The 14,262-nt window shown below is 43.5% G+C and overlaps 1 protein-coding gene across 1 annotated transcript in view; it reads left to right on the top strand.

The window, feature by feature from the left end:
• The first annotated feature begins 1,621 nt into the window (after nucleotides 1–1,621).
• Nucleotides 1,622–14,262, top strand: part of BMP2K (BMP2 inducible kinase) — a 43,470-nt gene continuing 30,829 nt past the window's right edge. Inside the window, 1 exon segment of the mRNA XM_037391898.1 lies at nucleotides 1,622–2,003. Within this exon segment, the coding sequence (XP_037247795.1) occupies nucleotides 1,841–2,003 (163 nt within the window). The 5' untranslated portion in view covers nucleotides 1,622–1,840.

The following is a 14,262-nucleotide window of genomic DNA, read 5'->3' as shown; positions in this document are numbered from 1 at the left end:
GTAATTTGATCATTGAACTGTTATCCCAAAGATTTAACTTTCTGACTTCTCCAGAGGTTTTGCTGAGCTGATGTCTGCAATTGATACCCATCCAAAACCTAGGTGCTTGGCATGAAAGGCTGTGTTGTGAAATTCCCCACTAGAGATGCCAAAAATGCAGCTTCATTCATTCATATGAGAGATTGACAGGAGATCCAACATCAGTTTTGGCTTTACTGTGTGATTTCATTCGGTGAGGGTAAAAAAAATAATAATATTGGACCTCATTCGTATTTGCATGGGGGGCACACAGGAGAACAGGCTTGGGATGAATTTACCTTTTCAATGACTCCGATCTCTCACGATTTTTGAATGACCAGAAACACTGTTTTAAGTACAAAACCTGGATGCCATTGGTATTTTGGACAGTTTGAAACTTGACTTCAGTCTGAACATGAATTTGAATTGGAAATTTGGGGTAAGTGATTTGAAAGTGAAGGGTGTTTCCCAAAGTTGTTTGGAGGGAACTGTGAACATTCCCCTTTGCTACCTAGCAGCACGATGCTAACAGTGTACCTTAGAGGCAGTGGCTCCCTGGCTGCTGTGGCTCTGGGCCTTTCCAGTCAAGATGACAAACTGAAGCAGGGACCACCGAACACGGGGCTTCTGGAGGTCCAGAAACCATTTCTCAAAAACAGTTTTGATTTTCCTGAAAATCTCACAGGTGAAATGAACCTCATGCTGGAAAATCCCTCGGGTTACTTTGTCCATGCCTATGGGGAAAATGTCCACGGATATTTTGCAGTGGGATATTTACAGCAAATGTTTTCCTGTACAGATCCAGCCTTTTGCCACTTATTTCCAGTCAGTTACCCCCAGAGCTCTGCCTAGTGCATGCACGCAGACCCACTGCTGGGAATTCACAGATGTCATCAATGCTTTTTACAGTTATTTCCGCTCCTGGAGGCACCCTACAGACCCCCTCACAGGGTCTACAGGCCACCGCCGGTCTCCGCAGCGCATGCAGAGCCGAAGACCCCTTCCCCTCGGCATCTCGCGCACGTGGCTGGGGCAGTGCCGCGCCGTGAGCGCCGCGCCGGCGGCCGGGGCCCGGGCTGAGCCCCCGGCGGGCCCGCTCGCCCCGCGGCGCCTCACGGAGGGCGGAGTACGGGGCGCGAGGCCGCTGCAACCCCTACCGGCCGCCGCGCGCGCACCCCCGCCCCCAGCTCTCGCTCCACGTGCTCGCCCTGTGCTGACAACCTCACTTCCGGCCGCCGCGGGCGGGGCGGGGGGGAGCAGCGCGCGCCTGTGCGCGCGCGAGAGAGCGGGGGCCGCGCATGCGCCGTCGCGCCGCACACTGGCGAGGCGGCTCCTCCCGGCAGCGCGGCACCCCCCCCCTCCCCGCCCCTCCCGGCCGCCTCCCCCGTCCCGGCCGCCGCGGGGCTGTGCCCGGGCTGTGCCCGCCCCCTTCCTCCTCCTCCTCCTTCCCCCCCCCTCCCCCCCCTCCCCCTCCTCCCCCTCCTCCTCCTTCTCCTCCTCCTCCTCCTCCTCCTCCTCCTCCTCCTCCTCCTCCTCCTCCTCCCGCCGGAGCGGGCGTCGCTGCGGGCGCGGGCAGCCGGCGGTGGCGGGCGAACGGGTGAGGAGAAGCGGGGCGGGGGCCGCGGCCGGCATGTGAACCGGGGCAGCCCCCTCCCCGCTCCGGTAGCCGCTGGGCAACGGCCGCCTTTCGCCTCAGGCGCGGCGCCTCCGCCGCCCCTCGCCCGCCCGGCGGCTTCCTCCTCGGCCGCCCTGTCCCGTGCGGGGCCGGGCAGCCGCCTGCGGCCGGCGCCCGTCCTGCGGGCCCGGCGCGGCCCCGCTCGCCATGAAGAAGTTTTCTCGGATGCCCAAGTCCGAGGGGAGCGGCGGCGGCGGGACGGCGGGCGGCGGCTGTGGCGGCGGGGGCGGGGGCGGCAGCGGCGTCGCCTTGGGCAAGGTGCTGGCCGTCGGGCGCTACCAGGTCACCCCCGAGGAGCTGCTGGCGGAAGGTAACGGGGCAGGGGTTCGCGGCGGGCCGGGCAAGGCGCCCGTGTACGGGGCGGGAGCGGCAGCGGCCGAGCGCGGCCGCGGGGCGAGGCGGGGCCGCGCTGCCGGCTCCTGGCCGGGCCGGGCTCCCGCCGCTGGTCCTTATCCCCGTCCCTGGATAGCTGCTGACCCGCTGTAAGCCGGTTAAGGGGGTTTCGCTGGGGTTTTTTTTGTTTGTGGCTTTTGTTGGATTTTTTGTTTGTTTTTTTGTTTGTTTCGGCTGGTGCCTGGGGCTCGTTAGGTGGCTTAGAGTTTCCTGTCATGTTGTCGCGAGTAAACCGGTATGAGATGCCCGGGAGCAGCAAGCTGCCGGTGGGGCCGGGGGTTTTCGGCGGCAGACCCGTCGGGCTTGCAGGCGGCGTGGCCGGTTACCGGCACCTTCGAATAGGGAGGCTTAACTGCAGCAGGCTTTTGTCAGCTAATCTGAAAAAAAACCACAACCAAACCCCAAACAAATCCCCCCAAATAAAAAACATGATCTTCTTGGCTGGAATGTAGTATATTTCTGGTGGGGTCACGAGTGGAGCTGCAGTGCAAGCGATTTGTGCTGTAGGGAATCCCTTCCCCCCCTTGTTGCAGGGTGCTTGACTTCTAATTCTTGTCTCTAACTTGGACTTTCATGTTGTTGGGCCTCCAGTGGATCTTAAAGCAGGGTTGTGTGAGCTCAGACAGTCATAGAGTGTGTGAGACTTTCTTAGTTGTACGACTTTAATACACGCTGGCATGGGCCATCATCAAAACAGCCATATTTGAGTTTTACTCTGCACATGGGGGAAACGGAGTGGTGTTGATTTCCTAGTTGGTGGCAGCCAGTGTTGTAATGTATAAAGTATAATCCACCTCCTAGGTCACTGAGCGCGGGGCTAGTCCCCTATACTGTGTGGTTACTGAATCTCGCAGTGCTTTGGATGTTGTGGGCAAAGTAATTTATCTTTGTCGCTCATACATCTGTGTATTGCTTAGACTAGTTCATGCATAAATGTACTTGTAAACTGTCACTTCTTATGTGCATTTCTAGATGAAGATTTAAGATTGGTTTTAACATGTACGTGCAGGTACTATTACTATTTACAATAGAAATCTATAGGTGGTACTTAAGTTTTCATTGTTATCTGGAAAAAAGTTCTAGTAGACTAGTGGAATTGTTACTTAATATTTAGAATGTAGTATTTAATCTTTGGCTTACGAAAGTGAGATCAGGGTTTAGCCAACTGCATACCCAGTTGCTTAAAATATGGGTGGTCCTTGCTTAGAGTTCCTTTAGGGTGATTGTGGTCTGACGGAAGGTTGTTTCTCTGCAGCACTGGTTGCAGGATAGAAACTTTGTTTTGTTTTGTTTTTTTTTTAAAAAAGGAAATAAGCTCTTGAACAAATTGGTGATGTAACACAACCACCACATATGTAATGCAAAGGAGAAAAATTTTATGGCACTTGGCGCAATTTAGCATATTACTAAAAGTTTTCTCATAATGAAAGAGTCCCTATAGATTGTTATAGATAGCTATCTTTTCTTCTTTCTGTAGCCTGCAGAAACAAATTCATAGCCCTTAAAGGCTTGGGGACAGGGGGAGTACAGTTTTAACAGTTGGGTGTTGTGCAAGTTGGCTTCCTTAGTTTTGAGACTGAAATAAAGTTTTCTACAGCTTTTATGTGGTCTCTTAAGTATGGATGCCTAAGATTAGAACTGATAAAAGAGTTGGGGCGGTGTAAATCTACTGCATCTTGGGAGAAGTCTTCAAAGCCAACGTTGGAGCTGTTCAGTAGGGAGGACCCCAAAAGGCTTAGAGGAGAAGAAAGTAACAGATGGCATAACTGCCTGGTTGAGGTATTAGGGAAGTGAGGGGGCCGGGGAAATGATACTCTTAGAAGTCCTCTGACTGTTGGGAAGCGGCTGGGTTAACAGTGTGCGTGCGGGGAGCAGATGTGTGTCCGTGGTCACTGGCGAGAAGGTCATGGTGACTGAGTGTTGGTGTAGCACTCAGCGCTCCAGACTGACCACAACAGGTCATGAATGAAAAAGTTGCTTTTTTTGTAGGAATTACTTCTTGACAGTCAGGTTTTCCTGTGACTTAGTAAAAATAAATAGTAAGTAATTGTATGTTATTCATGTTCTGTTAGTCATATTGCAATCTATTATTAATACTTAACAAATCTCCTTGCTGGGGGGCAGGAGGGAACAATCACTTATTTTTTTTACTCCCTTTACATAAGGCATTTTTCTCTTTGTTCGTTTTCTCAGTTACCCTCAGTAAAACTGAAGGTCTTCAGCTTTTCAGGTAATTCCCGTTATTCAGTGCTGATGAAATACCATTTACTTTTAAGAGGCTCATAGTACAGTTTTAGGTTGTGTCACGAATCATAGTTAATAAGTTAATATATTGAACATAACAAGCCCATTTCATACATAATGTTCTGTTAGTGGTGTGATGAGGATGTGCTTTTTTACTAGCTGTTAGAATTAATAGCATTGTCTGTCAAATTCAAACTGTTTAAACACATTCCCCCCACCTTCCAAATTTTGCATCGAAGTTGTCTTGGGAAGCTAGCTAGCTCTTGGTTTTGCGGAGGACTTGGGCTGCTGGTAACAAGAGTGAGTGGCAATAGTGGTGCCAAGAGGCTCAAAGCTGTAACTACCTTGTTAGACTGCAGTAATGAATCTTCAGTAGATTTCCTGTGTTGATGCAGATGTTGCCCTCAGATTGCTTTTCTGTAGTCTTTGATGATATTGTTTTATTGTGGTATTTTAAAGGCAAAAGTATGTAGCATTATAATCTAGTTCTTTTGCATAAATATGTATAATGCTATCTAAAGCAACTGCATCCTTTTGTAGTGAAGCAGGTTTAAAGGTTGAAGTGCTTTAGCTATAGGCTGTTAGATGGTTTCTTCTGTTTTAAACACACTTCTCTTCTGGTGACTACTTAGCCTTCATACCCTAATGGTCAGTATGTTGTGGATGGAGGTACTTTTTTTTAAGCTTTACTACTCGGAGGTGGGGGGAGCAATCAATTTTGGTTAAGATTTGTTGTAGAAAATGAATTCTTAGCTGTTTCGAGGGGATAGTAGAAGTGTGTGGAAGAAATGAAGGCCTCGTCTTCTGTATCCTCTTGCTGAATGAGAACGTGTGCAATGCAGCTGAAGTTTGGAGAATTAAATATGACAAATACAGAGAATTCTCTTTTTCAAAGTTACAGATGGTGCACGGGGAACTCTGGTTATGGTGACTCCAATATTGGAAAAAGACTTTCTAGTTAAGACATTGCAACAAACTGAATGTGACAAAGTATGAAACATCACTTTAAATTGATCTCAAATGTCAATGCAAAACAGTTAACATTGGGAAGAGTGAAAAGGAAAGTAAGAGTTAGCAACTTCCCCTCCAAAAAAAACAGAACACCACAAAAAAAAGAAAAAAGGAGACTGTACATGAAATGTACAAAGCTTCATTCTTGAACTCTTGGCTTGGTTTGGAAGCTAATTTGTGGGTATGGAAAGATGACCATAATACTGCTTTCATTGTTTCCTGTTCAGAATTGATTAATGGAATCATGGGGCACATGCTGTTGCATCTTATTAAAAAAAATAAAATAGTAGTACTCTGTAGTCTTTTCCCCACAGTGGTACCACTGATAAATTTTCATCTGGTGTCCTGCATGTCTTGGTCTGGTGTTTAAAGGGTTCTTCAGGGTAGTTGTTCTCCTGTTGTCTAGGACAATGAGTACTGTGTCTGGATGCTTCCTTATTTCTTAATTGGACTATCTTTAGTCCAACAGAGAAATAGGTAACCTCAGTGTCAGGCAGTAGTTGCCTGTTGTTTGTCCCCATGTTGACAGCCCCCCCACCCCCTTCCTTTAAGGGAACAGCTTATAGAGGCACTAAACATTTGTCCCATTGGAAGTATTCCACCAAAAAGACAGAAGTCCATATCTCATCTTGTTTATTAAGCTAGAAGTGCCTCAAAAAAAAAAAAAAAAAAAAAAAAAGGTGGGACTTGGTCCTCTACTAAAAGAAGGGAGATGATTGAAAGTAAAGCTTTGACCGTTTGGGGATTATACATTGCAGAAAAAGTAAGAGTTGGAGCTCGCATTTTCTGATGGTGTACTCCTATTTTGTGATAAAAGCATTATGTGGCTAGCAGGCAGCTGTAAAAGTAGATGCTGGGCCAGTGCTACGGGGCTAGGAGTCACCTTAAGCAAAGAACCTTGAAGTAAGTGTCCTAGAATCAAGCATGAGGGGTTTTTTTTTGTCGTTTTAGGGGTTTCTTTGTTGCTACATACTGGGAATACTAATCTGGCTGTGAGCGAGCGTTACTGAAGTAGTTTTCACAGGATTAGCCAATAATTGCCATTTGCCTAGGATACAGATGTTAACCTTAGTTACAGATGAGGAATGTCCTAGCGTGCTGTGGGTATAGCACAAGAGGGTGATGATCTTGCCCCTGAAAGTATTTCCCCCCTTTTTTTGGAAAGGACTAGGCTGACTGTATTTGGAGGGAGCAAAACTCTTGTCATTACTTCAGTGAAGTCTATTCCATTTTAACCCTCCCACCAGCAAGTGCATGGCTTACAAAAGTGGAGGTGAGATGCCAGAGACTATACACAGAAGAAACTGGATAGCACCCTGTGCACCTAGCTCCTAGAAGTACCCTAACTAGCTGTGAAGTAGCGGTAGGTAGTGTTGCTGTGTTTAGAAAAGGCAATAGTCTGTTCTTCAGCTTTTTTTATGTCTTGAAACTTTGGGAAGGAGGGGTTGAACACGACACATGACTGCTGTTGTGCTGTAACTTTCTCCATTTCCTTTGCCCTAGTACATGTGGAAAGAAGTTGTGTGATACTGCTTATACTGTGTGTTTTTAAAATCATTCTGGCTGATAAAATGATGAGCTGGGAGCTGTATGGTGTTGAGTCTTCTGGTGCTGTATCTTAGGAAGCTGTTGTTTTTTCTGAGTGACCTTGTATCTAGGAATAGGAGGTAGGGGAAAAAGCCAATCAGGTGGTGATTGCTTTGAAGTTAATGAGTTAAAGTGTTTGTATAACAGAACATTTGCTTCATGTATTTAGTATGATGGTTAAAGCATAGCTTTCTGTGAAGAGGGACATCTCAATAGGGAGGACAAGTGAAAATCTTGAATCTTCCCTTTATAAAATGGGAAATTCACTCTCCTTTGTAATTTGTCTCACACTGCAACCTCTTGGAGTCATTACTGGCAAACTAATGGAGGAATGAGCTTTTTGCAAGCTCTGCTGTCCTGCTTAAATTGAGTGTGCAGTCTTTGAAAGTACTTGATGACGTTTATTATTCCATTGGTCCTTTATTTTCATACTGTTCCAGTTGAGGCCTAAGAAAACTAGCACCTTAACGGAGAAGAATGCAAGTCCTGTTTTGTGAGATGGTATGCTGTACATTTGTAGATTGTCATACTGCTGAATTTTTAGTGCAGGTGTTTTTCCCAGTGTTTTTTCTTCAAGTAATTGTCTAAGAAGGGGAGTCTTAAAATTTGATCAACATCACAACTATGCTAAAGGTTGAAGTGCTTATTCTCCAGGAAAGAGGCTTAGTAAGTTCTTCAAAATCAGTCCTAAAATTAGGATGGTCTTGAAAGTTTTGTTGTAGGTATTTTTTTTTCTACCTTATGTGTCTTAGCAGTTCAACAAGTAATTCAGATAACTTTCTGATGTGCATAAGATTCTTGCCTTTCTAGGATGCTTTGTTAAGCCCCATTTCAATTAACTTTTCATGCCCTGATTTTTAGGTCTTTAGACTAAGTTGTGTTGGGGATTTGCAACTGCGGTAGCTGCTGTAAATTCTTAAATGTGCTGCTGTACAGCCTGCACTGCTTTTTCTCATGTGAACATATAGCTCATTTGTTGTGCTGTTCTGAAGAGGCAAACAGAAGAGAAGCATCGTTGTAGTGGATGAGTTAACTTTAGTAAAGGGGTGTGGACTGAATTTTTGACTCTGAGATTCAGATTGTACAGCAGAAGTGCTTATTTTTGTGATAGGTGTTAGAAATGTACTTGGTGCAGGACCACTTCTGTCATGACTATGTGATAGGGCAACCTCCTCGTATGTGGCAAGCTGACATGTCCATTATTGGCTTTCTTTGTTAGTTTAGCGGTTACGTAGCATGTGACTTGCCATTCTTTGCAGTAGCTACTGTTTTATTTTCAGCTGGAATCTAGTTCAGTTGTTCAGGTAGATTATGAGCTGGAAGGTTGTCTGGAAAGATAACTTGAGGAATTTGAGTCGGGATTGGTCATTTCAGTTTTTTTCAGAGCACATTACTGAATCGATGTTCACATGTAATTGTAAAGGTCAAGCCTATTCTGTCTCAAACAGTTTTGCTTTAAGTTGCAGAAATGGTTTGTTCGAGTTCAAAAGATAAAGGGAGAAAAAGGCAGCGTGAGTACTTAAAACTTCCTGATTTTCATTTTGGCTAAAAGTATAATACGCTAGTACACGTGAAGCGAGGCAGCCATGCCTATTGGGACTATGCAAGAGCTTCATGTGTAGCTTCAGAATGGCAGATGGTGACATGCTGAACCAAGTTTTGATCTCTGGGTGATGAAAGATAGGGAGCCTATGCTGTAGTGCTTGGGAGTTACCTTTGGGCTTTTCAAGCAGAATGAAGGCAGCAGACAACTTGAAACATGAGCATTGTTTTGGCTATTACAAGGTGTAGCTGTGCTCTCTGTAATGAAAAGGAAAACTAACCAGGAAGCAGTTTGGGTATTTGCATGTGATCCTAGTTTTACATCAACATGCAGGTAAAAATACCATTTTTTTGTGTAATGTAGTGCACAAAATGAATGCTTTGACTTCAGTTTTGTTAGTCAGGACACTAGTTGTCTTGACTAACTTTGGTGGTAACTTTGGGAGACTGGTCATTCTCGCTGTACTTTCCAGAGCTGTTGTGTGCCTCTTGTACAGAGATGGAGAAATTGGGAGGTTAGGAAGCATCTGTAGGCTGACAAAGGTATGTGTTGGACAGCTAAGAGCAAGTTTGGCTCTTATGGACCTGTGGTCTAATGCTCTTTGTATGCCAAGTTATTAGGCTTTGTGTCCCCCCCCTTTCTGCATTGCAGTGTCTATGAACATATGATGTTGCACTTCTGTAAACTGCACATAACATTCTTGAAAACGAACAGAATGATTATCAATTTAATTTTTGTGTGCCCAGAAGTAGTTAAATACTGAGCAAGTACTTTGGAATCTAGTAATTCTGAGCTAAGTTTTTGGGATAGTGGCCAAGAATCAGATGGCTGTACAGGAGAAGCAACTTGATTTGTAGCAGTATATCTTGTTAATACGATGCACAAGCTCAAACCCTCTTTCCTTTGCCAAATTTTGACGGAAGACAGATGTAACAAATATTTGTGCCATCTAGTTGTTTTCTTCCCCCCTGCGAATGTGTTCTGCTGAAGTATACTAATGTTACTGTAGTCATAAAAGAGGGTTATGTGTGCATATAGATTTACTATGAAACTCCTGGACATGCTCAGAGGGTAAGGCAGTATGTGATAATAGAGGATATGTTAGCTTTGTGTGTGAAAGACTTGGCCTGACTTTAAAAGAAGCTGTGCAGGATCTTATTTTGGGTGTGTGTGTTTTGTTGGTTCAACTGAAAGTTTATTTTTTTCCTTTTTTAAAATTAGATCTTGGTACTTTGCATGTCAACGTAGAAAATAAAAAACTTTGTTAGCTAGTAAAAGTAGAATGCATTTTCAGACAGTTGTTAACTAGAAACCAGTGATTCTGAGAAGAGGGTGTTTATTTCTCTGGGCTTTTGTGAGTGTAATATCAGGGCTGTCAAGTCATTAACTAGTATGATACCCATATGGAAGTATTTGTACAGTTCCTCTTTGCATAGAGAACTGAAGCTAATGCCAGAGATGGGATTTGGTCTCTATGGATCATGGTAATTACAGGCTTACTTTCCTTTCGCATCTGGGAAGAATGAGCATGCTTTAATATATACCCATGTTAATTAACTGTGTGAACTTAGACATCTTCCTAGCTGTAGATGTTTAAGCTGTAAATGTGTGCACATGTGCTGTTTGATGAATGTCTTCTTGCTAAATAGATTTCACCTCTGGTTTGGAGGAAAACTGTTCGAGGTGGTCAAGTTGTGTTGCTTGTCTCTGGCATTGTTCTGGTTTAAATGTTCTTTTTAAGCCTTCATTCTCAAAATTGTTTGATTTCTTAACCTTGGGCCATATTTCACTTGTTGTGGTTATTTTTTGCCTCTGTAATGGTCTAGATAAGTAGGTTGCCACAGTTGAAGAAGTTGCTGTTTGTGAGCAGAGCTGTGTTAACTGACACTATGAATGCTCCGTGCCTGCCAAAATGTGGAATTCAAGAGTGTCAGCTAACAGGTGGTTCTAGTAAATAAATTTTATTCTGCATTTGGGACTAAGCAGGAACTTGGACATGGCCGGTCAACTAATTGTAACTTGATTGCTTGAGATACTGTCCTTTTCCTAAGAAATACTAGATTTGCAGGCGTCTGTTTTGAAATGGGAGTTTTTCCTCCTGTGTTTTTATAGGTTTAGTTTTGAAGCTGTGAGTATACTGGATGAACAGCAGCTTCCTGAAATGTTGGGAGCATTTGCCTATTACTAATGCCTTAAGCTGGAAGTCTGAGGGTAGTTAGAAGGTCCCAGTGATGCTGAACAGTAGCACACTGATGTAGGTCACTTCATCTCTAGTGTGTTGTTCTGCTGCAGTAGAGGTGGCTTATCCTATGTTTTCCTCTCCAGCTGAGGAAGTTTGGTGGTGAACATGAAAGCCCTCATCTCTTGAAGGGCTAGGCTCTTGTTTTTTCTCTTAATCATTATCTGGCTGCTGACAAGGAAGGAAAATGGGTTCCTCTTCTACAGCTTTCTTGGTTGTCTTGGGAATGGATTTTAGTTTCTTGGGTGTTAGTCTACTGGTTAAGAAGGTAGGAAACTTTTCCTTCCTCTCCTGATTCATGCATTCCTTGCTCATGCTTGTCTAAGTTACTTTTTACTAGTAGCAGTGGGATGTCTTGGGTATGGGTGAAGTCAGTTGTGAAACTGGGTTTCTGAACAGAAGCAGGGTGGAGGAAAATGCATGGAAAGGTACAGATTAACAACTGGAAATAAAAACTACTTGGTCCTAGGGGTCTGTTTTAATTGAATGGGGAATATTTCCATTGGTTTGAGTAGCAAAAGGGATGCTGCTTTGTTCCTGAGTGACATGAACACAGGTGTGTTAACACAGGTGTTAAACATTGTCTGTTGTGGGGCTGCTAACTTGCAGTGTTTTCCCTGTAAAAGTGTGTCTTAGCCTTGATTCTCATTATGTCTGCCTTGCTACTTCTGATGCAAATGGTAAAAATACTGAAGAAATGATTGTGTGGGCTCATGTGAGCATGAACACCTCTTAGCATTTTTTTGTCTTGTCTTCAAGAGGTGTCAAAGCTGGTATTGATCTGAGGAACATCACATCCCCATAGGGACAGTCATTATTACGCAAAAGGGAGAAACAACAGAAGATGCATGGAAGATGAAGGGATTAGCTCCAAGTCATGAAACAAGTCTATACAAGAGATGCAGGTAGAGTTTGGAACATCCCGGCTCCGTGATGGTTCCTTCCGCATTGCTTCTGTAATAGCTATGCCTTGATTGCTGTGTACAAAAATATTAAAGGAATTCTGATATTCAAGGACTTCAGGAGATTGTATTCAGAATAATGTGTATGTTGGGCTTCCAAACTTGCATATTATTTTAATGGATGAATTTGTTCCTGTGGTGTCTCGGAACTTTTAACACACAAGTCTTTTATGAGAGTTACATACTAATATATAGGAACAGTTCCAATTCTTGGTTTGATTCGTGTTCTGTTGTGCAAAGTCATTCTACTTCTCATTTTTTAAATTTATTTGGACTGTGATTACTATCTGCATCTTTTCTTTCAATAGCAGTTCTAATGAGTTGTTATTGCAGCTTTTTGCCACTTATGAAATAAGAAAGTTGTAAAAGTCAGTGATTAATATGACGTTTTTACGTCCTTTCTGATTTTTGTAGGTTGAAAAATGGTATGTGCTTTTACTTAGAGAAACTGTTGCTAATTTTTTGTTGTTGTTTTGGATAATTAGTGAATTACTTTCATGAAACCGTATGAAAGTGGTGTTTGTTTGGAGAGACAAACCATGGAGGAATTAAACTTGGAGCTAATCTTTATGCAGCTGCTAAATGTGCATAGGCTTGGTCTGTGCTGTTGAAGAACTCTGACAGAGCCAGTGCTCTTCTGGATTGCAGCAGTATAGACACAGTAGTAGGTGATTCCTCTTAGTACTTTGGCTTTGAACTTGATGTCCTGCATACAGAGCAGATCGATCATTAAAGAATATAAGGCACTGAATTACTCTGACACACTTGTATAAGGACCTGACTTGCATGTAGCATGTGTTCTATGAGACAAGAATAGGAAGCGCAAATGAGATTTGTCGTGTCAGTGTTAAACCTGGGATTGGTTCTGTTTCGTACATGATGTGCAGGAAAACAAAACGTTTTGAAAAATAAGAAATGAAGTAATTGCATTCTTTGGAGCCCTGTTGTCTCTCCACAGAGCTCAGTAGCATGGTCTGTGTAGAGTTGAGACCTTCACCTTGGTTCGATTTAGATAAGTTATCACTTCTGTAGTATCACTTGGCTTTTAATGAGAACTCGTGAAACCAGCAGGAGGATTATTTGCTCTCGGAATGAGCTATCCAGAGATTCCTTAGGTGCTCTGAAGCTAGAAAAGGAAGCTTATTTTTTTATGGTAGTTCTAAAAGCAGTCTAACCATATAGAAGAAACTCATCAAAACAAAACACTGCATGCTGCATCTAATTTGGTTTAGTCATGTAGATGTCTTCAAATTCCTCTGATTCCTGATGTGAATTAACGGTATTACTTTCCCAGTGTTGTGCTTTCTTGAAATGTTTGCCTCTATCAAACGGACTGTTACTTCTTCCTGATGACTTGCTGTGCTGTTAAGCTGTCATTGAATTATATAGCTGCCTTTGTGAGGTGAAGTTTTTGTGGAATGACATCTTTGGGTTTAGGTGGTCTTAGATGGGTCTTAATGCTTTCATTTTTTGAGGCTAACCCAGAAACACACAAGCTTCCTGACTGGTCCATTTAATGAATGTCTCGTTCAGAATTACCACTGTTGACTGACTCTACCTTGAAACATGTAAGATGTATGAGAGGTATTAAATGATTTTGGTAATTTTGACTCCAATACTCAGAATCCTGTTGCCATTGCAGCATAGCTTGTTTATTTAAAATGATCAAGCTGCTCATACTGTTCAGAAGTTTTTCAGTGTCTCCTCTTAAATTGTCAAATTTCATGGTGTGAAGTTTTGAAATTATTACTGCTGAACAAATTCCACATAAGAATGATGTAAAATATTTCAGATAGCAGTCTTAATAAAGAGATATTTTGTATGGAAACCAAAGTATTCGGGTGTGTTCAACATGTATCAGATAGTTTTAAGAACTGCTGCTCCCATGCAGGTACCAAGGAAATATTAGTACCTAAAATATTTTAAAATTCTATTTATTGGTGTAAGCAGGTTGAATCTCAAATATTTTGCTTTTAAAGTTTATTGGTCCCCTGTTCTTCATATGTCAGGTCTATATCCGCTCCTTTGGTACACACTTTGGAGTTTAAATGTGTATTTGCAGACAGCTAAAGAAGATGAGGTAATGAAAACCTTATACTGATAGCCTCAAATATTCATATCAGATAATTCTAAGAAATAATTCCAGCCAGTTAATCCAGTTTTCATCATGCTTATGTATTAAAAATGGTCAGTGAATTCACTAGTGATTACACTTGGATATGAAGATGTGCGTGAGACTACATAGACTTTCTAGCAGTGAGGAGATAGGGGTTTTGCCTTGCTAATTTATTATGTGTATGATGCCTTAGGACAGGGGTCCTCAAACTACGGCCCCCCAGGGTCCTCGGTCCAGCCCCCGGTATTTACAGACCCCCCCCACCGGGGGTTGGGGGGGGAAACCAAGCAGCCGCAGATGGCTGCCTGCCACTTCATCCGCACGCCGGCCCCCTGGTTAAAAAGTTTGGGGACCCCTGCCTTAAGGTTAATAGTAAACCAGCGAATCTTCCTGTGATGTCTACCTTTAGTCTGAAATGCTTCTAGTATTGTGAATTGCTTTATCTCTGCGCTGCTTGGTTACTCTTTTGTTTCT

This window comes from Falco rusticolus, chromosome 1 (assembly GCF_015220075.1).
Source record: "Falco rusticolus isolate bFalRus1 chromosome 1, bFalRus1.pri, whole genome shotgun sequence".
NCBI classification, from domain to species: Eukaryota; Metazoa; Chordata; class Aves; order Falconiformes; family Falconidae; genus Falco; species Falco rusticolus.
This window is presented reverse-complemented; position numbering and strand designations above follow the sequence as displayed.